The sequence below is a fragment of the Eumetopias jubatus genome, unplaced genomic scaffold, assembly GCF_037043125.1.
Source record: "Eumetopias jubatus isolate StellerSeaLion01/CBP00866 unplaced genomic scaffold, mEumJub1_p1.0 scaffold_2, whole genome shotgun sequence".
Classification (NCBI taxonomy): domain Eukaryota; kingdom Metazoa; phylum Chordata; class Mammalia; order Carnivora; family Otariidae; genus Eumetopias; species Eumetopias jubatus.
This window is the reverse complement of record NW_028274808.1, coordinates 37,687,482-37,710,898: the sequence shown is the minus strand read 5'-3', so window position 1 is coordinate 37,710,898 and position 23,417 is coordinate 37,687,482. Positions and strand designations below refer to the sequence as shown.

At 37.4% G+C, this 23,417-nt stretch overlaps 1 protein-coding gene across 1 annotated transcript in view; it reads left to right on the top strand.

Annotated features, from left to right (window-relative positions):
* ZMAT4 (zinc finger matrin-type 4) overlaps nt 1-23,417 on the top strand; it is a 240,757-nt gene that overhangs the window by 132,644 nt on the left and 84,696 nt on the right. Inside the window, exon 4 of the mRNA XM_088021315.1 lies at nt 18,220-18,447. Coding sequence (XP_087877441.1) covers nt 18,220-18,447 — 228 coding nt within the window. The remainder of the gene's footprint in view (nt 1-18,219; nt 18,448-23,417) is intronic.

Sequence of the window (23,417 nt, the reverse complement as noted above, 5' to 3'; positions counted from 1 at the left end):
AATGTCCCTGGCCTCTACCCACTAGATTCCAGAAGAACCCCACTAGTTGTGACAATAAAAAAAATGGCTCTAGACATAGCCAAATGCTTCCTAGGGGGAAAATCTGACTCCAGTGGAGAACCATGGATGTAGATTAAGGATTAGCAAACTTTGGCCTGAGGACCAAATCTGACCTGCTGCATGCATCTGACCTGATCTGCAAGCCGAAAATGGTTTTTATGTTTGTAAATGGTTTAAAAAAAATCAAAAGAATATTTTGTGACACTGGAAAAATATATAAAATTCATATTTTGGTCCATAAATAAAGTTTTATTGGAACACAACCATACACATTCATTTATGTTCCATCAAGACTGATTTTGGACTACAGTGGCAGAGCTGAATAGTTGTGACAGGAACCATATGGTCCACAAAGCCTAAAATCTTTGCTACATGGTCCTTTACATGAAAGATTTGCTGACCTCTGATCCTCTTAATGAATGATCTCAAGGAAGAGGCAGCACAGAGAATGGTGCTGGTGTGGGTTTGTATATAAAATGCAAGCATTTTCCTGGGCTCTGCATACCTATGAGGAGCAGGGGGAGGTATTGGGTGGGACAGGGATCAGCAGATAGATGTGACTGAGGGCAGAGGAAAGTTTGAGAGATGTACCTTGGGGAGGTACCCCAAGAATTGAGAATGAGGGGAATCCTTCCCCTTGTTTTTTTTTTTTTTTTTAAGGATTTTATTTATTTATTTGAGAGAGAGAGAGAATGAGAGAGAGTACGAGAGGGAAGAGGGTCAGAGGGAGAAGCAGACTTCCTGCTGAGCAGGGAGCCCGATGCAGGACTCGATCCCGGGACTCCAGGATCATGACCTGAGCCGAAGGCAGTCGCTTAACCAACTGAGCCACCCAGGCACCCTTCTTCCCTTTGTTAAGAGCAAGAAAGTTCTCCAGAGAAGCTGTAAGATTTGAGTGATAAGCAATGTCTCCACTAGGTCTAAAATTCTAAGACATTTATAAAGACTAAGCAGATGAATATTACTCATATATTGCCAAAGCCTTAGTATGCTTGTAACTTGGGATTTTTAATTCTTAGTTGAAATCTATGATCCAATCTATATTAGTTTCCCGGGGCTGCTGCAACAATTAGCATAAACTGGATGGCTTAAAAGAACAGAAATTTATTATCTCATAACAAAGAGGAGGCTGAGACTCAGAGATTGAGTTGTGGGCAGGGCCATGGTCCCTCTGAAGGCTCTAAGGAAGAATCCTTCCTTGCCTCCTCCTGCCTTCTGGTGGCTGTTGGCTTCCCTTGGCATTCTAACCTTTATGCTCCAATCTCTGTTTCCACTGCCACATGCCCATCTTCCCTGTATGTCTCTGTGTCCTTCCTCTTATTGTAAAGACACCAGTCACTAGATTTGAGGCCCTCCCTCATTCAGTATGACCTCATCTCAGCTTAACTAATTACATCTGCAAAGATCTTGTTTCCAAAGGAGTTCCCATTCTGAAATTCTTTTTTTTAAAGATTTTATTTATTTATTTATTTGAGAGAGCGAGAAAGAGAGAGAGAGAGCACATGAGAGGGGGGAGGGTCAGAGGGAGAAGCAGACTCCCTGCTGATCAGGGAGCCTGATGCGGGACTCGATCCCGGGACTCCAGGATCATGACCTGAGCCGAACGCAGTCGCTTAAACAACTGAGCCACCCAGGTGCCCTCCCATTCTGAAATTCTGAGTGCACACGTATTTGGCCAACTTCTTTTAACTGATGGCACATGACAAAGGCTGCAAGCCCTGAGATTATGCTTGCTAGCTAGTGTTTTTCCCCCTTTTCTTGTGATAAACCCATACAAACAAGATAATTGAAATAAGAATGAGGCTGTGTTCTTACTCAAAATGCTAAAGAAGACATCATTTAGCTATTCTTTAAAAATTTTTTTGAAGAGAATATGAATTATGTAGTCGAAATCTGAAGCATAGGAAAAAGGCTGTAAACTACAGGTATTCCCCATTGTCTCCCATTAATCAAAGTGAAATTTTAAGATTATCCATAATCTGAACTTTAGGTTTTATATTTAGGATTAACAAGAAAATTAATTTGTGTTTGTGGCAGACAAGTCCCTCATCCAAAATCCATTTGCTTCCTACATTCCCCAGACTTTGAATTGATTATGTGTAGATGTAATGTGCATTACTTTAAGACCAGGCTACAAGACAGAGGAGGGCCATTCAATCTACATTAGACTTTGCAAGAACAAGAAAGATGCCTTTATTGTGACACTTTGGGGTTGTTTGTTATTGCAGGAAAGCCTAATCTATCCTGGTTAATTCATCGTCCCTTAAAGTTACTGTTTCACATATAAGCTTTTATGAATACATCTATCATTCTTAGCAAAAATGGATATTGAGCACTCTCTTTTATGTGACTCTCAGACATCATTGGCTTGACAGGAAATGGCATCAAACTTGGCAGTAACCTTTCTTTCATTTCTGACCCTTAAGAGTTTGAAGTTGCTGTAATGTGTGTGTGTCTTAAAAACAGTAGAAGATTGATAGCAAACACTTCTGAAGTATGCTCCAGAGGCATTACAGCATTATGGCTCTGTTGATGAATGCACGTAGAACACTTCCTGGCACGTAGGCATTTAATAAATATTTGTTATGTGAGTGAAAATTGGAAGCCTAATTGAGAATAATGCTAGGCATTTAAATACCTATAGCTTTATTTTTGAATGAAGTTACCTTGGTTATTTAAATTTCTGATAAATATAATGATCAAAGGCAGTGGTTTCCCAGCTTTACAGAAAATGTCATGCCTGTCTTGTCTGCTTTCTTGATTTAAAGAAACTATTTTTCTCCTGGTAAAATAGGTGAAATACAGAGTAATGTAGAGTATAAGCAAAGGCTCTGAGGTCAGACTCCATTTTACAATCCAGTTATGCCTGTGTGAACTTATGGCAAAAAATACATGCATTTAGCTTAGCTTAGTTTATTTATTTATTTTTCAAATTTTTATTTAAATTCCAGTTAGCTAACATACAGGGCAATATTGGGTTTCAGGAGTAGAATTCAGTGGTTCATCACTTACATACAACTCCCAGTTAGCTTAGCTTAGTTTAGGCATGAGTTATATGTTGATGACTTGGAGTTAAATGTTAATGAATCAAAAATATATATTAAAAATGTGTCTTTAAACAGAAGCACACATAAAACGAGGTTCTATATTGATTAGTTGACCAAGATGTGACATAGGCTCATAGGAACCTAAGCCTGAATTTCCCCTAAGGAGCAATGGTTTTGGTATTTGCTTATTCAGTGTTCTTTGGAGACTTTGTAAGGAATATAATTAACTGTGAATAACAGGAATTGACTATATCAAAAGTTATATTCATTACACCTATAAAAACATTTCAAAAACTCTGTTCATCACTCAAAAATGAATAAAGATATATAACATTTTAAAGATCCTAGGGTATGGTAAAACCATAGTTGAGAGGGCAGAATCTAAACTAATAATAAAATAAGTGATCATAACTGATAATGTTAAAGACATTCTATCAGAAACATCACATTCATTATTTCACTTGATCTTCATAAAAAGCACGAAGTCTGAAGTATAATTCTCTCTCCTTTACCTGTGGGGGAATTAAGACAGCAGGGTAAAGTGACTTGCCTGATGTTATGCAGTAAAATAGCATAACTGGAACTTGAACCCAGGGCCTCTGATTGCACATTTTAGGACCTTTTCTTCATTTTGAGGTGGTGACAAATAATGCTTCAAAATTGATCTACAGATTTTTGCTTACCTAATGAACAGCATAGTTCAGACTCTAAGGCTCTCACTAAAATGATCGGAAGGAACAAAGCCACAAAGATATATTTATAAACTTTAAGTATTTGTAGGAACAGTGAACAAAATGGGAAAAGGAACAGATAAGCAATGATCTCGTCCACTCTGCTTGTCTTGTGTGTAAGTGTGTTTATCATATATCCTTCTTCCGCAATCTTGTTTCTCTTCTTTCCTTCTTTATTTCCTGCTGGAAATGAGAGAGACAGAGCTTCGGAACTTTTCCATAAATTTCTATGCCAGACACGGAATTGCTTATTTGAGTTCTCTGTTGAATGAATAAAGATCAGGGTATTCTGGATCTGTTTGTAAGTTACATAAATTCAAATTTTAAATAATATATGCACTTCAGGTTCAATCAGCACCTCCCCTATTTGCATATAAGATTTCATACACTGCAGCAGTTCCATCATCTGAATCAGGTTATTTCGTTTGCGAGCATAGCCTGTCTAGATACTTGTTTTAATAGACGCAAACAATACTTTGTCAAACAGGCAGATCTCCATAGCAGTGTGTTTTCTTTTAACTTAGAAAAGCTGGCATGTTCTAAGATGTCATCTTTAGATCAATGCATTTGTTCTGATGATGTCTTTGGCTTTTCTAATGCTTACAACTACAACAAGTAATAGATTCATAGAATTGCAGAGCTGGAAGGTGCTAACCAATCATTGTTTCAACCATCTCATTTTCCCGATGAGGACACAGGCCTAGAGAGGTAAAGGCATTTGCCCAGGGTGATATAATGGGTTGATGGCAAAGAGACTTCTTTTGTTTTGCAGTAGTCTTTCCATGATGTCACACTGTCAAGAGAAAACAAATGAATCAGGCCGCTGACTATCATTCAGCAAATAAATTAGCAATGCAAGGCTAGCTAACTTCTTTTGGACACTACTTTTGAACACTAGATCACAAGAGGCTTGGAGCAATGATTAGATCAAGGCTACTGTGTTTTTATTTTATATTTGATGACCAGAGAAACAAAAGATCAAAGATTGAATGGAATTAAAGATTTTAACAATGAGACTACTGTGTAGGTGATTTTCACAAATCCTTTTAAATAGCATAAACTCACTTTTCTTTTTAGGATGATCAAATAGTGGTATAAGACAGTTGATGATTTCAGCAGCTTTTATGATGTGGTTATACCTTTATTCCAGAAAGTGTTCTTTAACACATTTTTATGAAGGAATAGAGTAGAACAAAAAAATTGTCAGTTTCCTGTGCTTACGCTGAAACTGACAATAGGAGATGAGGTCAGGGAGTGGAATCCATACACAAAATGCATTACTATTCAGAAAAAAACTCTGAATGAGAGATTTTCTGGCAAGAACTCTTAAATCAACCATTGAAGATAACCCAAAAACTGTCCAGAGTATGAAATTGAGAAGACACTTGTAAAGTAAGCATTCTACCTAAAATAATTGGTAGTAAATGTCCCAGACTGTACTCTTATCCTTTGAAATATCTGTATATTTTAAGTGGCAGCCTCAAAAGCCTTGTGTAACACTCAGGTTGGTTTCCTTAATAATCAGATACATTAAGTATAAATTACTGGATAGTACTTGAGTATAGTAAATATCATATTTCTTTGTATTTTGAAAATCAGTGTAAATTACTCCTGTCCTCTAGCCCTGAAGATGGATTAGAAGGATAGTCTTGGTCATTCTTTGGGGTACACTCTCCTCCCTCTCTAGGGCCACACAAGGGCCTAGAGGCATAAGGGCACCCTCAAGGAAGTCTCCCAGCCTGTGGGCTCTGGCTACTTTAGGGCCACCCAGGATGCTGTTGTGTGCTGGTCCACAGGCTGTGGGTGAAGCCCCAGGGCTTCCTCAGAAGTGGATCTCAACTTAGCTGTCTCCCTCACGGGTTGATATATTCCTTCATGTCAGAGACTTCCACTGATGGTTTCATCCCCTTTGTGTCAAGTGAGGCTATGGAAAAGAAGACCAAGGTTTGGGGCACCTGTGTGGCTCAGTCGTTTAACCATCTGCCTTCAGCTCAGGTCACCATCCCAGGGTCCTGGGATTGAGCCCTGCATCAGGCTCCCTGCTCAGTGGGAAGCCTGCTTCTCCCTCTCCCACTCGCCCTGCTTATGTTCCATCTCTCTCTGTGTCTCTCTCTATCAAATAAATAAAATAAAAAAAGAAGGCCAAGTCTCCGTTATGTACATTTCTGGGGGATGTCCTGCCACCTTAGACATACTGCTTTTAAGATGCCCAGGTCTCTACCCATACTTGCAACCCTCTTTTTTCCCAGCCCCTAATGAGACAATTCCTTTCCTGATATCAGAAAGCACACCCTTCTTTGACACTCAGATCCCTTTGCTTTTTAGGTAGCTCAGAATAAGTGCATCTGTTCATTCTGTCCTGGAGGTGGGGAAAGCCAGACTTCAAGGCTTAACCCCCATTTTGGAATACAATGGAAAACACCTTTCGTTTTCATGAAGTGGGTCTATTGGAAAATAAGACAATTATTCAATGTCTCAGTAGGCTATTCTGCTATATAAATTGTCATGTGACATAGACGCCAAACCAGTTTATTTATCTGAAAGCTAAGAAAAGATTAAATTTTGTGTTTTCTTACTTTACTCTCAGCCTTCAGAGAAACTGCTTCTCTTGTGTAGGATTTCCTGCTAACTGTCTGCTGAATGTACACATTGTTGAGTCCTATTGCTGTCATTATGAAACCATCTAGGTTTTCAAGAGGATTTTGACCACTTTGAGGTACCACGAATTGCAGCCATTCTTATCGTCGGTGATACTGGCTAAAGATATGGTCTGGGAGTTCTGAGTGCAGTCCTCAGAGCTGAGAGATATGGAGGTCTCTGGGAGAGTCCTCAGTCATTTGTAGGCATGATTGTTGCTCTACACCACCTGTTGAGATTTCATAACTGAGAAGCAGGAGACTGGAGTTAAAGGTGTACTCAGGAATTCCCGCTGTAATTATATCTTGATTAGTGTAAAGTGCTAATGATTATCAGCTTCATTTTGCTTTTCAGTCAACAGAGCTGATGAAATTTTAATACCTGGACCTTTCATTTTCAGTTAATAAAACTCGTATATCAAGCATGCTGCTGGATGGTGGAGGCAAGAACTAACTCTGGCATATACGTGAACATTTTACTTGATCTTTCTTAACACAAAGGGGAGATCATTTTTAGTCAAAATATAGAGTCAGAAAGAAAGATGTCCAGACATCTGCCTAATCTTGATGATTTAATATTCAAGAGTTTTGCCTTAAAAAATGTTGTTTCATCCTGTGCCTAGCATGGGGAATGAGTTATCCCTAGAAATTCACAGAATCCTGAGTTACCATCTTGCCCATCTGTGTTTCCAGCAAGATTCCATTTAACTCTTGAGTCCCATTATCTAGCATGGTTTAAATGTTCTCCCTTTCACCACTGGGTATTAATAATGCTCTTATTCTACAAACCTTCCTCAACTACCACCCCCCTCCCCCCCGCCCCGGGGCAGTAAATGTTTCTTAACATCATGCATCAGCTCCCTTAAGCTTCTTGTCTTCTAAAGGCCTGCCATTCAGGCTCAGTCTGTTTTTCCTTTTTAGCAGCTTTGGAAAAACAGCTGGCCATCAGTCTAAATTCTGTAATCCTCTATGTGTCTCAAGTGTTATTAAGTAATGCTTCAGCTTCTCTTCTGGCTAAGTAATCCCAAATCCTTTATTACTCATACACCTTTCTTCCTTAAGCCACCTCTCTGGCTCTTCTCTCTACTTCCTAGCATTCTACAATCCATCCTGGATTGCTTTGAAAGAATCTTAGATTGCTGTAGTCACCACAAACTTGTGACCAGATACATGAATGTTTCATGACCAGCAAGTGAGATTTTCTGACTTAGTCTTCCCACACACTCCCTTGTCTCATGCTCACCATGTTCCTGGTCTGTATGAGGGCAGGCTCTGTGTCAATTTGGCATAACTGATGTCAGCGTGGGACATGGGAAAACATGACGTAAGAGTTAGGAGATCTTGGTTCCGGTCTTCATTTTTTCTGTGGCCAGGATTCTGGGAACTAACTTTTATCAAGCAGGCACAACAGAGATTAATGAGATTGAACCATTAGCCCCATTTTATTTTAGGAAATATTTTCACTGCAGAAAGTCATCCTATCCTGAGTTAAATTTAGTTTGATTTTATTTCAAAACCTATTATTTTCTATCTGCCGCATCTTATGATTTTTTGAATAAATAGGCTTCTATAGAATTAATGAAACTTAATAAAATAGTTCTGTGAGTTAACAAAAAGTATTTCGATTAAAAAAAAGTATTTCCATTCTAGATTTCAAGCTGCATGAGGACTAGTGTTGTATGCTAATGTAGAACATGGTGCCAGTACATAGATTTGAACAAATGAAACATAAAAATACAGATGCTTCATAAGATTGAAGTAAAGTGAGGTTCATGCCAGGTGCTGTCCCTCCAATCTGATCCTTCCTATCCCTGGCTGCACACTAGAAGCACCTGCAGAGCTTTAAAGCCTGCCATTGCTCAGCTGCAGCCCCAGGGATTCTGATTTAATCGGCTTGGGTGGGACCTAGAGTCCATAAGTGTTCAATGTCTCCCAGCTGGGCTGAGAACCGCTGATTCTAATCCAGTGCTTTCCAAATTTAATTTGCATACCAGTCACCCGAAACTCTCCTAAATGTCGAGTCTCATCTAGTGGTCCAGGGTGGGATCTGAGATTTGCTTCTCCAATAAACTGTCAAGTGATGTTGATGCTCTTGGTCTGTGGAGCACACTTGCAGTTGCAAATTTTAAGCAGCGTCACCTTCATTAGCTGTTAATGGCACCCTTGTCCTAAAAATTCTTCAGTAGAAATCATTTATATTCTCTCTCATGCACTCCCTTTTGGCTGTGTCTGCATGGCAACAATGAAGTATGCAATTTGTGGGCAAGCCATAGTTAAATGAACAATTATGGATGATACATTTAAATAATTCAGGCTCTGGGTTGGCCTCTTCCCCCAGGGACAAAATTAACCTAAAGATTTTCTAACATTGATTTGCAAAGTCTTATCTAGCCTAAAACCTTTTCTTTATTTGTAATCATCCTCTGCCCACCAACTTCATTGCTTAATAGGAGAAGCAGTGGTATAAGGAAATGGTCTTTAAACTTGTAGGGATTGGAGGACCTTCCTGCCTTGGCATTTGGCACCCTGGATTCTCTTGATCCAACGGCTGGAAGTACATAACATGATGGAGCAAAGGAGCTCCATCTGTCTTAGAAGACCTCAAGGAATTCTAGAGTTGCTTTGTGGTTTTATAGAGCTAACTCAGAATAGCATTGGACCTTCAGATTTAACAGTTTTCAAGTGGCAGTTAATAAAAAGTACTTTATTTCTAGGTTAAATACAAATAGATACATGCAAAATATATGCATAGCTAATATTCGTATTCATTTAGTTTTAAATAGAAGTAGAGGCAACTTTTGTAACCTGCAAACTGTGGGTTATTAAGGACAAATGTGACTTTTAGGGATATATGCTTAAGGTCACTCAACACTCAGGTTGAGTGGAGAAACCTGTTTAGGGAAGCATGCTAGCTGAGGGTGAAGTAGAGATACACACGTTCTCTTCAGGGGACAGTATCAGTACTAACTTCTCCAAAATGGCTTCTAAGGTTTCAGCTTCCTTCAGCTCAGTCCAAAAGGCCACCCTCTCTCTCTGTCTACTTCTGAACTTAGCCTGTACTTCATCTCTGCTGTGCTTCTGGCACTGGTTGCTTTTTTCATCTTTGAATCCTCCATAAATATTCATAGGATATAAGAAATGACCCAGGAAGCTGGCTCTCTAGTTGAATAGCTGATGCTGCTGGATAAGTAAATCATTCCCATCCGTGAGCATGAGGTATAGATTAGGTGAAGTGAGCAATGGTGGCAGCAGAATGAAAGAATAAAAGCTGGTACCAGTCCTCAGGTTTCACCTTACTGGTCTTCCCCCACTCTGCCAACACTGTCTGATCTGGGGGATGCCCTTCATCCCCTCCCTCTAAGGATGGCATCTGTTGGCTTGGACATGGGGGTGCCAGTGAATCAATGAATCCCTGTCAGGGAAACCCACTCTGCCCTCTGTGACTCTGCCTCTTATCTGAGGTTCATGAGGAAGGGTATTTACAGCAGCGCCCAATTAGCAGGCCATTGATTCTTGCTCAACCAATAAGCAAATATACTAGGGTGATGTCATAACTTTTAGTGTCCAAACAACTTAATAAGTATTTATGTCCTAATAACTCATCAAGCACATACTGAAGGAAAAGTTAATATTTGTATTTCATCCTTAAATAACCACATTTACTAATGGATGCATTTGCCTGTTGGACACCGCATAACTTCTCAAATCTTTGGATTAGATTGGACATTGTCACCTTTGTTTCCTGTTCCCCACTCGTGGGCTAGATGAGCCCTCAAATATCCAGGTTCACAGGAATATGACCTCATTCAAAGGACTGTAGCATCTAATGTTGAAACTGTGAACTTCCTCAAGATATGGTTCCCAAGGTATCTAATGGATGTCTCTATGCTTTTCTCAGAATTTTAAATAATCTTATGGTTACCCTGTATGCTTACTGCATCATCCCAGGGTACCTCTGCACAGCGTTTGGGAACTGTGGCCATGACCACAGGGAGTAAAGCACCTTAACTGAATAGTGTTTGAAGACCAAACACCATGAATGCATTATACCCATAATGCGGCAGGTGTTTTTAAGATCAGTCTGGACAGAGAGGATGCCTTCCTACTAGCAGAATTTCCTCAAGTAAAATTCCTTCTCTTACACAGATAGCTTTATGGAGAATAAACTGTTTGCCTCATTCAACAGGGGTTTATTTAACACATACTTTGTGCCAGGCCTGGTTCTAAAGACCTGGGATATACCGGCAGACAACATAGATCAAGATCCTGTCCTCCTGGAACCTACATTCTACATCCTCTGTTTTCACCACATGGAAGAATATGGACTATCCCAGCTTTAGGATTCTTTTGTCAAACAACATGAGAAAATTATAAAAGGACTTTCATCTCCTCTAAAGTTCTGTTTAATGGCTCATTTTCAAAGATTAGAATTCTGCAGGAGACAGGCATACTTAAGATATTTAGAACCTAATCAGTGACTGAAACTAGAGGGAATTATTCTATATTAATGAAAATCAATGATCTATGAATACTATATTAATGAAGACTGATGATATATGAATGTAGTGTGGGTGAGGAAGCAGTTCCTGTTAATAGGCTGATTATAATTAGAGTTTCAATACAAAATTGAATAGGAATGATGGTTCTGTTAAGTCATCCTCACATTTGTTTATTCTCAGGAAGTGTTTAATGGCATGTATTTTGGAACATGAAATATTTTACAGTGTTCTTTAATTTCCTTCAAGGCATAAAAGAAATAGCACATGGATTTTTCTATCTTGCAGTCTTGGATAGCGGAACTCACTTCCAAACATATGAGAAGGAAGAGTGTTACTTCATTTTATCTAAATAACGAGAGTGATTTTTGGGTCTGCCATACAATGGGAAAACAGCTTTCCCTTGTATCCTTTGGAGAAATAGGAGAAGCTGGGGCTTTTACATCATATTCTGACAGAGCCAGTTTTCTCCCAATCCACTGTCCCCCAAATCAACAATAAATTAATAAATAAATCACTGCAAATAAAATCTTCTGCGATTTAAGACCCGGTTGTAGCACCACACGTCCCCTAAGCAGTGTTTTCTCCACTTTGCACTAAAACAAGTTAGCATGAAATGTGGCCTATATGTAAGTTGTAAAATAAAATTGTTTTCCCTCTTCATCAAGAGTATATATCCTCTAGTATAAAACAAATCACCATAATCCACAACTAAGAAATAACCATTGCTATGAGCTTGATTTATAGCCTTCTGGTCTTTATATAGTTTTAAATAGGTGGGTGTGTATAATTTAATAATAAGTAATTAGGTTTGTACCCTACATATAAACACAGTTTAGTTTACATTATATCCTGAACATTTCTCCAGGTCACTAAATATTTTTTTTCTAAAATGTGTTTTCAATTGTTTTGTGGTGTTTCAGAGTATAGATGCCCACAATTTATTTCATCTATCCGCACATATGAACATCTAACTTGTTTTAAACCCTGTAAAGTCTAAAGAAATCATTCAAGATTTAAAACGTAGCTATCATAAGCCATTTATGAAAACATGAAGATCCACCAAGTTGATATTAACTGAAATTTACTAGTCTTTTTCTTCCTTTATTCATCACAAGAGGCCCTGTCCTCTGCTAGAGATACAAAGAAAATGTACATTTTGAGCCTCGACTTTTCAGTTTACATCGAGTTGAGGCATTTACCAGCAGAAGAGCCTGGAAGACTGAGTTGTCCATCCACACTGACAGCTGTCTCCTCAGCCAGGAGCTGAATGGCCCAGTCAAATTTAATTATCAACAGCATTTGCAAAACAAAAACAAAACCAAAAAACAAAACCAACCAAACCACAACAACAACAATAAAAACCAAACCCAACAAACGGTGATACTTGCTAAAGGATTCCTGAGGTAATTAATTTGATTTAAGGTAGGAAAAAAGAGAAAAACGGAAAGACTGTTGAACATGTCACAGAAAGACATGTTGATCAGTCATTTCATGACTGAAAACTGGAAAAATTGTTTTAGAGAAAATGCATATTTCCAAATAATCCCCACTGAGAACAGATGTTGAAGCCTGGGAAATGTGTTCTGACTCTATAGTTACTCTGTTTGTTTATTTGACCTATCACTTCCTCAGCATTACTAGAAACTAGTTGGCATTAAAATATGGTGTTTGGTCTTTGTGTCAAAAGATCTGGTCTTTGCCATTGTCTTTGCTGCTTATTAATTAGGGGGCCCTGTGATAGTTGACTTATCTCCCTGAGCTTCAAGCTGCCTCATTGGTAAAACAGGATTTGAGGACAACTTAAATAAGAAAATACATGGAACAGACAGAATAGAATAAACTGCACAATATTATACAAACTTGAAGAATTGATATTATGGATAAGAAAACCTTAGGTGAGAAAGCCACATACTTTAAAAGACGTAAATTCCTGGAACTATTTCAGTAAGTCCTTTGTGAGGATGGACTAATTTTTGTTATCCTAAAGCCTAGAAAGCATCAGGAATGAGTGGAAAAGGAAGAAAGAAAAGGACAAGGGAGGAAGGGAGAGGAGAGATGGGGGAGAGAGAGAGAGAGTAGGGAATGTCAGTGAAAGTTGCATGTTTTGGAGTTGAAGTTCACTCTGAGGCCATGGTCCAGAGGGCAGACAGGCAGGTGAGAATACTATTGCCTGTTAACTGCGTTATCCCCTTCTCTGGCTAAGGACACCCATGTGGTGATCTGACAAGTAAAACTTTGAGATTTGTTGCTAGATCCTGTCTGGTTGGTTGAAAGAAGACCTGCTCTAGTCTCCCAAGCAATTATTTCCAAAATTTTTACTAATCCATCTCTCCGGTGTGATGTTAAATCAGGTCTGACCCCAGAAGCTAGGGTGGCCAACTGATTCCAATTTGTCTTGGATTGTCCCTGTTTTAGCATTGAAAGTCCCATGTCCTACAAACCTTGTCAGTTCCAGGCAAACTGGGATGTGGTACTGAGCCAGAAGCTTGGAGTGAGGAGTTTAGATGCCATGCTAAATGAACAGAGTAAATGGTTTCCTGTTTGAAAGTAAAATTTCCAGAATGATGTGCATAATTTGAACTCTCTAAAAAATATGTAGAAATAGGCCACCCCAGCAAATAGATATTTGAGATAATACTGACTTCCTATATATCCAATTGAATCCACAAGACAGGAACTGGGATGTGTCTACACTTGGATATGTTGCCTTTCTACAATTTAGCCTTCACCCCCCACACACACACCTCTACTCAGAATCTTGTCACTGGGTTTCTAGTATTTATGTTTATATTGACTAGAATTCAAGCCCTAAATGACACAATTTAGAAGAAATAAGAAAACTCTTGGTTACCAGTACTTTATTCACTTCTAATGCAAAGAGCATCCATCCATCCATTCATTCATTTAGCAAAAGGCATGGGCTATATACATTATGTGAGTGGCATCATGCAACGTGCTGACTCATGGAGAGTCTGGTTGTACACAGTGTTACATTACAGAGTGAGGAAGTGTTCCGAGAGAGGCACACACCAGGTGCACTGGAAGTATTTTTGTCCTTAGATCAACTGAGGTTATTCTACCAGAAAGAAACAAATATAGGACAGAGATGCATATTATTCTACACTATTATTCAAGACAACTTAGCCAACAGTCTATAAATAGCTGTTGAGAATTTGCTTCTTGACAAACATGATGCAAGACATAAAAGGGATATTGAAAATGATTGATGTCAGGTAATTCTTAGAAATCAAGTTTTGGAGACTGACTTGTTTCAGTTGTCTCAAGTATTAGAACAACTTGAGTTTATTTCAGTTACTCTGAATTGGCTACAGATCCATGATCTTCTGTTCAAAATACTGGGGGCTAAATGTATTTTGAGAATCAGAAATTTTAGGATTTTAGGTATGTAACTAGGTACAGATACCATATATTATGTTTCAACAGATCTAAGACAGAACTCTATGTTTAGAGACATTAATAAATCTCTTGCAACATGTATGTATGTTTACACTAAGTGATTATATATATCACATAATATATATTATATATTTTATTCACATTTTATTTACTTATTTTTATTTAATTTATTTATAAATTTATATTATATATACTTATATAAATATATATGTAGTATTTATATAAACTATATATATATATTTCTATAAAGACTATAAATAGCCTCTTCTGAATTCAGGTCAGGTTTTAATAAAAAATGAATCATGAAGAAAAATTTGAATTTTAGAGGCTTTTGATTTTTTTCTGAATTGAAACAAGGGATTGTGGACATGTATTAGAGAAGACAGCACACACCAAAATATCAAGTATTGAAGTGTAAGTGTTATGATCTAATTTCCCTTATACATGCACACATACACACACAGGTGTACACAACTAAGATTATAAGGCGCTTTTTAAGAAATGTCAAATGAATTGTGCGGTTGATAAGTGCTTTGAGTTTAGAGGAGGGAGAACTACTTCTTGCTTGGGTTGTCAAGGCCTCACAGAGCAGATGGGACTGAACAGCACCCTGAGGGGCAGGTGTTTAGCTAGGAGGAGAGGGATGGTTGACCAGGCTGGGGATGGTGCCAATCAAAGTAGGTGGTACCGTGCCTCAGCAGCTCAATATGTATATGAATTTCTGCTTGGGATAAGGGATCAGAACTGTTATTTAACTTTTATAATATTAATTTATAACATTAGCTGCTATTATGGAGAAACTTTTATATCTTGGAGAAATGGAGAAATTGATCAGGGTTTTAAAAAAATGCCAAGTGATTATTATTTCCTTCTGCTTCATAGATAAAGATGTGGCATTTCAGTCATTGCCTACAAAATAATTGGCCCTGTTGCTGTGGGATGTAGTACGTGACTTTCTTTTATTTGAAGATCTAGGAGGACGATCATACAGTTATTTTCAAACAAAGTCTGGCAATATTTGTATCAATGCTTCTCAACGTTAGCTGTATTTTGGAAACATGGACCGGGTGGTGTGGGAAGAGGGCATTAAAGCATCCTGATGCCTGGCTCCTACCCCAAGATTCTGATGTAATTGAACAGAATTGGTCTGGGGACAGCCTGGACTTAGAGATTCTTAAAGTTCCTCCTGAGTCTAATGCTTGCCCAAGGTTGAAAACTACTGGTTTTGATGAATGAACTCTTGGTTTTAAGTTGTAAAGAGAGGAGGTAAAGTCAATATTTAGCTAAATATTTTTGCAATTAAAATAAAAATATAAAGCATGAAATTTAAATAACAATGAACTATAATCAACTATTTTGTCACAAACATGTTTTCAAACCAAACAGTAATGTTTGCCCTACTTTGTATTCATTTTATTAGAATTATATACTTTTGCCAAAGAACTATGGGTGTTATGATCCATGCTCACACACAGATTAACATTATTACCTGGAAACTGCTCTCTTCCCATATAACCTCACTATTTGACATCCAGTCAAAGCCATAAAAGAGTGAGAGAGAGCTTCTATAATTTGTTCCATCCCTACACTATGGGTTTTAAAGAAATGGTAACCCTGAATTTTAACCTTGTTGAAACCAGAGACATCAGAGGTTTGCCAAAGGTCACACAGCTTGGTGGGTGATGGAGTCCGACCCAGTCTTGATTTCTGACTTTGAGTCAAGGTGGTTTCCACTCCCTCATGTTGCTGCCTTTGTAAGAAATATAAACTGGGTTGAGATTGGTGACAGTTGGAAATAGAGCATAAGAAAAATTAAACTTTGGAGCTGTATTAAGGAGACGAAGCTATAATACAGATGCAGCATTAACTTACTTTCTTGTGTGAAAGATAAGATTATCTTATATGATGGATATTCTATTTTGCATCACTCCTGCCAGAAGTGGTATGTAGGGTGTCAATAGATAAAATTGACTCAGATGTATTTTTAGGGCCCGGTTTAGAGAAAAGTAAGTTATGCTTTAAGAGTCAGCATTCATTCTGATGGCAGACATTTGATAGGTTTTCCATTGCCATAAAAAACAATAGATGGATATAAATCCTCAGAAATTGATAAGGTTGCAGGAACCTTTGGAAACAAGATTCAATTTTCTTTAGAAAAGTGGGTAGAAGTCCTTTTACATACGGGTCAACTCTGTAGCTTTTATTAGCATTTCTAAGTCATGACAGATGATACTGGGTGGCTGCTGGGGTGTTATGGCCCACTTTTGAGCTTTATTTTCACATGGTGATATATGACTGAATCTGGCAATAAGGCTTTTAAAAGACATACTACTTCTCTAAGTCCCAAAAGAAATAGTATCATTTAATTTCATCTAAGCTAGCTAAAACCTCCCTATCTGATGAAATCTCTGGATAGAGAAGAAAAGACTTTTTCAAGATATTGCTACAATACCAATCATTTCTTGAATCAAAATGTTATTTAGCAAGTATTTATTTGTATATCTGTTATTTAATCTGAAAAAAAAAGCCCACATTAAACTGATTTGAAAGCTTGGGGAGTTGATTAAGTGTTTACTTGTTATTGATGTTCCAGATTTCAGCTTTTCCTTGGAATGACCCTAATATTCATGGTTTTGCCAACTGCACTCCTACATAGCAGAAGGTGCTGCTATATTGCATTGTGACTAATGGGCCTTATGAGAATTTAAAGTGCTTTTTCTTTTGTAAAATATTTTGGATTAGAACCTTTTTCCAAAATGAAATTTAATTCTATATAGAACAAAGATGACTGAGGTCTAGAAGAATATATAAATTTGCTTATTATAAAATTGCTTATTAAGAAGTATAAAAAGGATCTTAGAGGTATTGTAAGGAACATGGGCCTTGGAAATTAAGGATTTGGTTTGGAGTCCTGCCTTTACCATAACTAGATATGTCATCATCCGGTGAATGATTCGGCATCTCTGAAGTCCATCGTGTGAGATATGGAACAGTAACTAAGTCATTGTTACTGTGAGGATGAAAGCAAGTTGTATATTCTAATACAGAAAGAAGTTATTTTTACTTTCTGTTAGTAAACTCCTTCAAGTTAGGTTCTTTTTTGCTTCTGGGCCAAAAATAACTGAAAGCTCACAATGGAATGTGTTAAATTAATAGCTGGGGCTGTGCAATTTTAAAATAGTGATGTTATGCCTTTTCAGTTTAGATAAGCAACATCTGTTCCATACTGTTTGTCTTTTGGTCTTTTAAAACAATATTGTACTTTCAACATCAATTTTAGCAGGTATGCTTGAAAATAACCTATCACAGTAAACCGAAGAAACTGGCAATAAAATTAGCATGATTTTGTTGACTGATACAGTCCTTGTAACTGAAAGATTTGCTTCTATCACTTGGGCAAATCCTTTATTTATTGGTTATTTCCAGTTTTAACATACAAATGTCTAATTCATTCATTCAGAATCTTTCAAGCCATTATTGTTCCATGTTTACTTTAAGTTTTGGCTGCAGTTTGATTAATGGATTCCTCCCTTACCTCCAAGAGTTTATTTTTGAAAATCTTCATTTTTACCTAAGAGATGGTCTCCTAAACTATCAGATTTAAACAGAACAATGTGAGAAATCTGATCTCAATAAATTAGGAATTTTCAGTTGTATTCCAGCTTAAAAAATGAGGACTGGCAAAAATCATTTTCCTGCTTTCAGTAAACTCTGGATTTCCAGCTCTAGAATGAACATGAGACTCTTCCATCTTCAGCTATTGAAAATGAGTATACTCAGTAATGGACTAACCTGGCTTGTGGTTCTCTCTGGTTGTTTTCCTTCACAGCAACACCCCTGAACTCACTTAAGCCTCCAAGGGTGGACACTGCTCCAGTGGTTGCATCTCCCTATCAAAGAAGAGATTCAGACAGATACTGTGGGCTCTGTGCAGCCTGGTTTAACAATCCTCTCATGGCCCAGCAACATTATGATGGCAAGAAACACAAAAAGAATGCAGCAAGAGTTGCTTTATTAGAACAACTTGGGACAACTCTGGATATGGGGGAACTAAGAGGTAAGAGAAACTCTTAATTTCTGCCACAGAACTGGGCTTTCAGAGAAAGATTGTGTTTTCACAAACTGCATTGATTACTAAGGAAAAATCTAGGCTCATCTAAAAGGAATAGAAGGAAAAGGAAATGAGCAGAAAACTAGCTTAATTTTTGTAATCTCCTTCATTTCAAACTCTTTGTTATTTCCATATATTTTTTAAAGATTTTATTTATTTATTTGAGAGAGAAAGAATGAGAGATAGCACAAGAGGGGAGAGGGTCAGAGGGAGGAGCAGACTCCCCGCTGAGCAGGGAGCCCGATGCAGGGCTCGATCCCGGGACTCCAGGATCATGACCTGAACCGAAGGCAGTCGCTTAACCAACTGAGCCACCCAGGCGCCCTGTTATTTCCATATTTTTATTGACATTTTTCAGATTGAAGCCACCCATATATGAACCAGATATTTTCCTTCTGCTTTACCTTTTTTTTAAGAGAAGGACGGGGGGGGGGCGGAGAGGAGCAGAGGGCAAGGGAGAGAGAGAATCTCAAGTAAGCTCCATGCCCAGTGCGGAGCTTGATGCGGGGCTCTATCTCACAATCCTGAGATCATGACCTGAGCTGGAATCAAGAGTCAAATGCTTAACTGACTGGACCACCCAGGCGTACCTCTGCTTTATCTTTAAACACCTTTGCTATTGAATGCTTTAGTACATGAGCAGCATGAGAGAAGATGCTCAAAGGGCCAAATAGCATTATCTTATTAAAACTTACGTGCTTTTGTGAATCCAACCCAAATGAAGCAGCATGTTGACTCTATTTAATAGCTTAAAACAAGCCCAAGTCCCTTTAATAGAAATATCTAGGAAGCTGAGGTAAGATGGTTCCGCCATATGGTCAATACCCAGCTTCCTCACTGCACCCTTCCAGATATTTTCTCAAGTGATAGAAAGAATGCAGCATTTGAAATTCATACGGGGTTTCACAGAAGCTGCTGAGTAGAGACTCAGGAACCATAGGGGAGGATCATTCCTGTGGATTCCTTAGGAGGACATATACCAATTCGTGGGATTTGATAGAATCTTTCATCATCAACAACCACTTAAACATTTTTTGATCACCTAAACATTTTTGATCAACTCATGTTGGCATTGTATGAGTAGAACAGAATCATATAAAATATTTTTTTCTGAGAAAATACATGTTTTCAGGAAAATAATTTTGAAAAGGGTGCTATGAATACTATACTTCAAGTGTTATGTGGGCTAGATGAGCTTTTATGGGCTGGCCAAGAATCATTATTCATAATAGCTCTAATAACAAAATTTGCAATTCAATTTTGAGAATTTCAAGAATGCAATCTGAGTTTTAACTGGGGTCTGTGTGTAGCCTACAATTCTTTCTCTAACTGGGCTATGAGCCTCCCAAGAGAGGTCGTTGTATTCAGGAAATGTGCTGGTACAATTCTAGACCAGAAAAGTGGGACTGAAAATCATGCTTTGTGAGCTGAATGGGTAGGGGTGGGGGCAAGTTGCTTCTGGTTTTTGTTGGTTGAGGAAGACTTCATCCAGGAAAAGGATCTGAATGGGAACTAGAAATGTAGGTAGCATTTCAGCAGGCTGTCCAAGTGAGCAGATTCATATACATACAGGCAAAGAGGCAGGAAAGCATAAGCTGTAGCTGGCAAAGACACACGTTATCATGAAAGAATCGTCTCATACCGTATAGATTTAGGATTGGAGGTCCATTAGTATATCTATAGAGCTTGATTAGAGATGGATTTTTCCAAGATATGTAATTAAGAACAACAAATAAGAACAAGACATTAAAAACACTTTATTTCGGGTTTGTTTTTAGCTATAGAAAAACAACACAGGGCTTCATCTTCCAGAATGTTGGATAATTTCATCTCAGAGCCTTTTGAATTGTTGGTGCTTTTGCTTTTTGTTGGGAGATTTCTTGTATTCTCTGTCTATGTCTTGTTAAAAAATACAGAAAGAGTCTCTCCATAGCTGAAGGCCTTCCCAAAACTTGCTGTTACTGGCAGATTAACAAGTTGGCTCAGTGACTCCTTCACGGCAGGGCACTGAAGGAGAAAAATAGGGCTTTATTTATGTTTTGTGCCAGATATTATGACTTGTAGAAGAATTATTTCTCGAGCACATTCTTCTTGCCTATTTTGAATTATCAGTGCTGCATCTTTTATGTACAACCACATTTAATGACTTGGGCGTCTGAATTCTGTAACATTAGGCAGCTTGTCTTTTATACAGAAGACAAAAAGGGCTGCTCTTTGACTTGATAACTCAATGTGGCTATGACTCAGTAGCACATGAGATGCGATTAGCATTGAACACAATGTCCTTGAAACCAACCTTTTCACCCCCCCCAGTGACATTTTGATATATGTCTATTCAGGCATTAAATTATTAAGGAATAAAGCAAGAAGATAAACCAGTGTGCGTGCGCACACACACACACACACACACAAACACACACATACCCCTATTTCTAGAATGCTTCTAATGCATTATCAATCAATTACTAAGGACAAAAACTACTAATTAGTAAAAATAGGTATAACTTTTTAAACACTCATGTCATGCAGCTTAAGCACAATATGGCAACATTTCAGGCTTTCTCTCTTTCATAGAACTCAGTTTTTTAAGCACTACACCATTTACTTACTTTATTATGGTTTTCCTGATTTTCTGTCTTCCTCTCTACTCCTATAGATTGTTAGATTGATGCCTGTTTTGCTCACTGATGTGTTCAAAATGCCTAGGACAATGACAGACACAGAGTAGGTACTCAATAATTGCTGAATAGATAGTGGAAGCAAAACTTTAAAAAATCACCTAAAAGCCTACATTCTTAACATGATAATCATGTTTATTTCTAAAAGGAGCCTGGCTGAATGATTTTTACAAGAAATTATGATGTTTTTCTTCTGATTTTTAAAAACGATGTCTATTTTACATACTGTGAAATGCAGACATTAAGTGTTATACAGTTCAGGGGGTTTTGACAATACAAACACCTGTATAACCCACACACCTATTAAAATATAATTTATCAATCCTGAGAAAACTCCCATGTGCCCCTTCCCAGTTCATCCAACTTCCCATTCCAGGGACCCACTTTTCCTATTTTAGTTTTGCCTATTTTTAAACTTCATATAAAAGGAGCAGACGTGTGTATTTTGTGTGTGTGTCTGGCTTCTCTTACACAGCATATTGTTTTTGAAATATATCCATTTCTTGCATATAAAGCAGAATAGCTCCTTGCTTTTTATTGCTGAGTAGTATTCTGCTATACAAAAGTTCCACAGTTTATCTATTCTCCTCTTGATGTTTGTGTGTGTGTGTGTGTGTGTGTGTGTGTGTGTGTGTGTGCTATTTTGAATAAAGCTTTCATGAACATTCTTTTTTTGTTTTTGTTTTGGCCAACATATGTTTTACTTATCTTGGTAAATGCCTGGGAGTAGAATTGCTGGGTCATAAAGTTGGGAGTATTTTTAACTATGTAAGGAATGGTCAAAATATCTTCCAAAGTAGCTGCATTCTTTTGCATTCCCTAAAGCAACATAAATAAATTCCACAGTCTTTCCAATATTTGTTTTTGTCAGTTTTCAAAATTTTAGCCATTCTAGTGGATGTAGAAAAGTATTTCATTATGGCTTTAATTTGCATTTCCAAGTTGACTAATGATGTCAAACACTTTTAATGTGCTTATTGGTCATTTATATATCTTCCTTTGTGAGGTATCTGTTCATGTCTTTTGTCTACTTTAAAAAAGTCTTGGTTGTTTGTCTTTTTATTATTGAGTAATAGGTAGGAGCTTTTCATATATTTTCAATACACATCCTTTGTCAGATATACGCATTGCAAATATTTTCTCCTACTTTGCAATTTGGCTATTCATTTCTTTAAATGTCTGGTGAACAGACATTACTAAATTATAAAAGTCTGATTAATCTTTTTTCCCTTTTATGATCATTGCTTTTTGTGTCACATCTAAAAAAACTTTGCCTGCACTCAAGATCAAAGGTGTTCTTACATGTTTTTATCTACAAATTTCATAGGTTTAGCTCTTATATCTAGGATTATGATGTATCTCAAACTAACTTTTGTGTATGGTATGAGATAATAATAGGAGTTGAAATACATTTTGTTTCATGCATTCACCAAGTTCTTACAGAAAATTTGCTAAAATATCTTCTTTTCCTCATTGAATGATCTTGGCACAGTTATTGAAAATCTATTGATTGCACATGAGTCACTTTGTATCCAAGCTATTGTGTTCCATTGATTTCTTTGTTTTGTTTATGCCAGTACCACATTTTACTGATTCTTTTAGCATTATGGAAGTCTTGAGATCAGGTAATGCAAGCTCTCCATCTTTGTTCTTCTTCCTCAGTATTGCTTGGCTGTTCTAAATTCTTTGCATTTCAATATAAATTTCAGAATCAGCTTGTCAATTTCTACACAGAAAGCTTGTTGGAATATTGAATGGGATTGAATTTAATCTATATATCAATTTGGGGAGATTTATTTAATTTCTTCACAGTACTGAGTCTTCCAATCCATGAACATCTTATATTTATTTATGATTTTTTTCAAGTTCTGTCAGCAACATTCTGTAGTTTTCAGTGTAAAGGTTTTGCACATTTAAAAAAAAATTTTCACGTATTTTCTGTTTAATGCTAATATAAATTCTTTTTCTTGAAATTTCATTTTTATGTGTTGATTACTGAAATAGAAAATGCAGTTGATTTTTCTATATTGGTCTTGATTCCTGTAACCTACACATAACTTTCTACCATTCTTGGTATATAATTAAATAGCACAAGAAATTCCACCTTTTGTATTTTTTGGTATTCACACTATTTAGTCATTGGAAACTCTATATTTGTGTTAACATTCTTGCCTTCCTTTGCTTCATGTGGGAAATCAAAGTTTAAAAGTTATTCTTGTAGATTAGCAAAGAATTTTA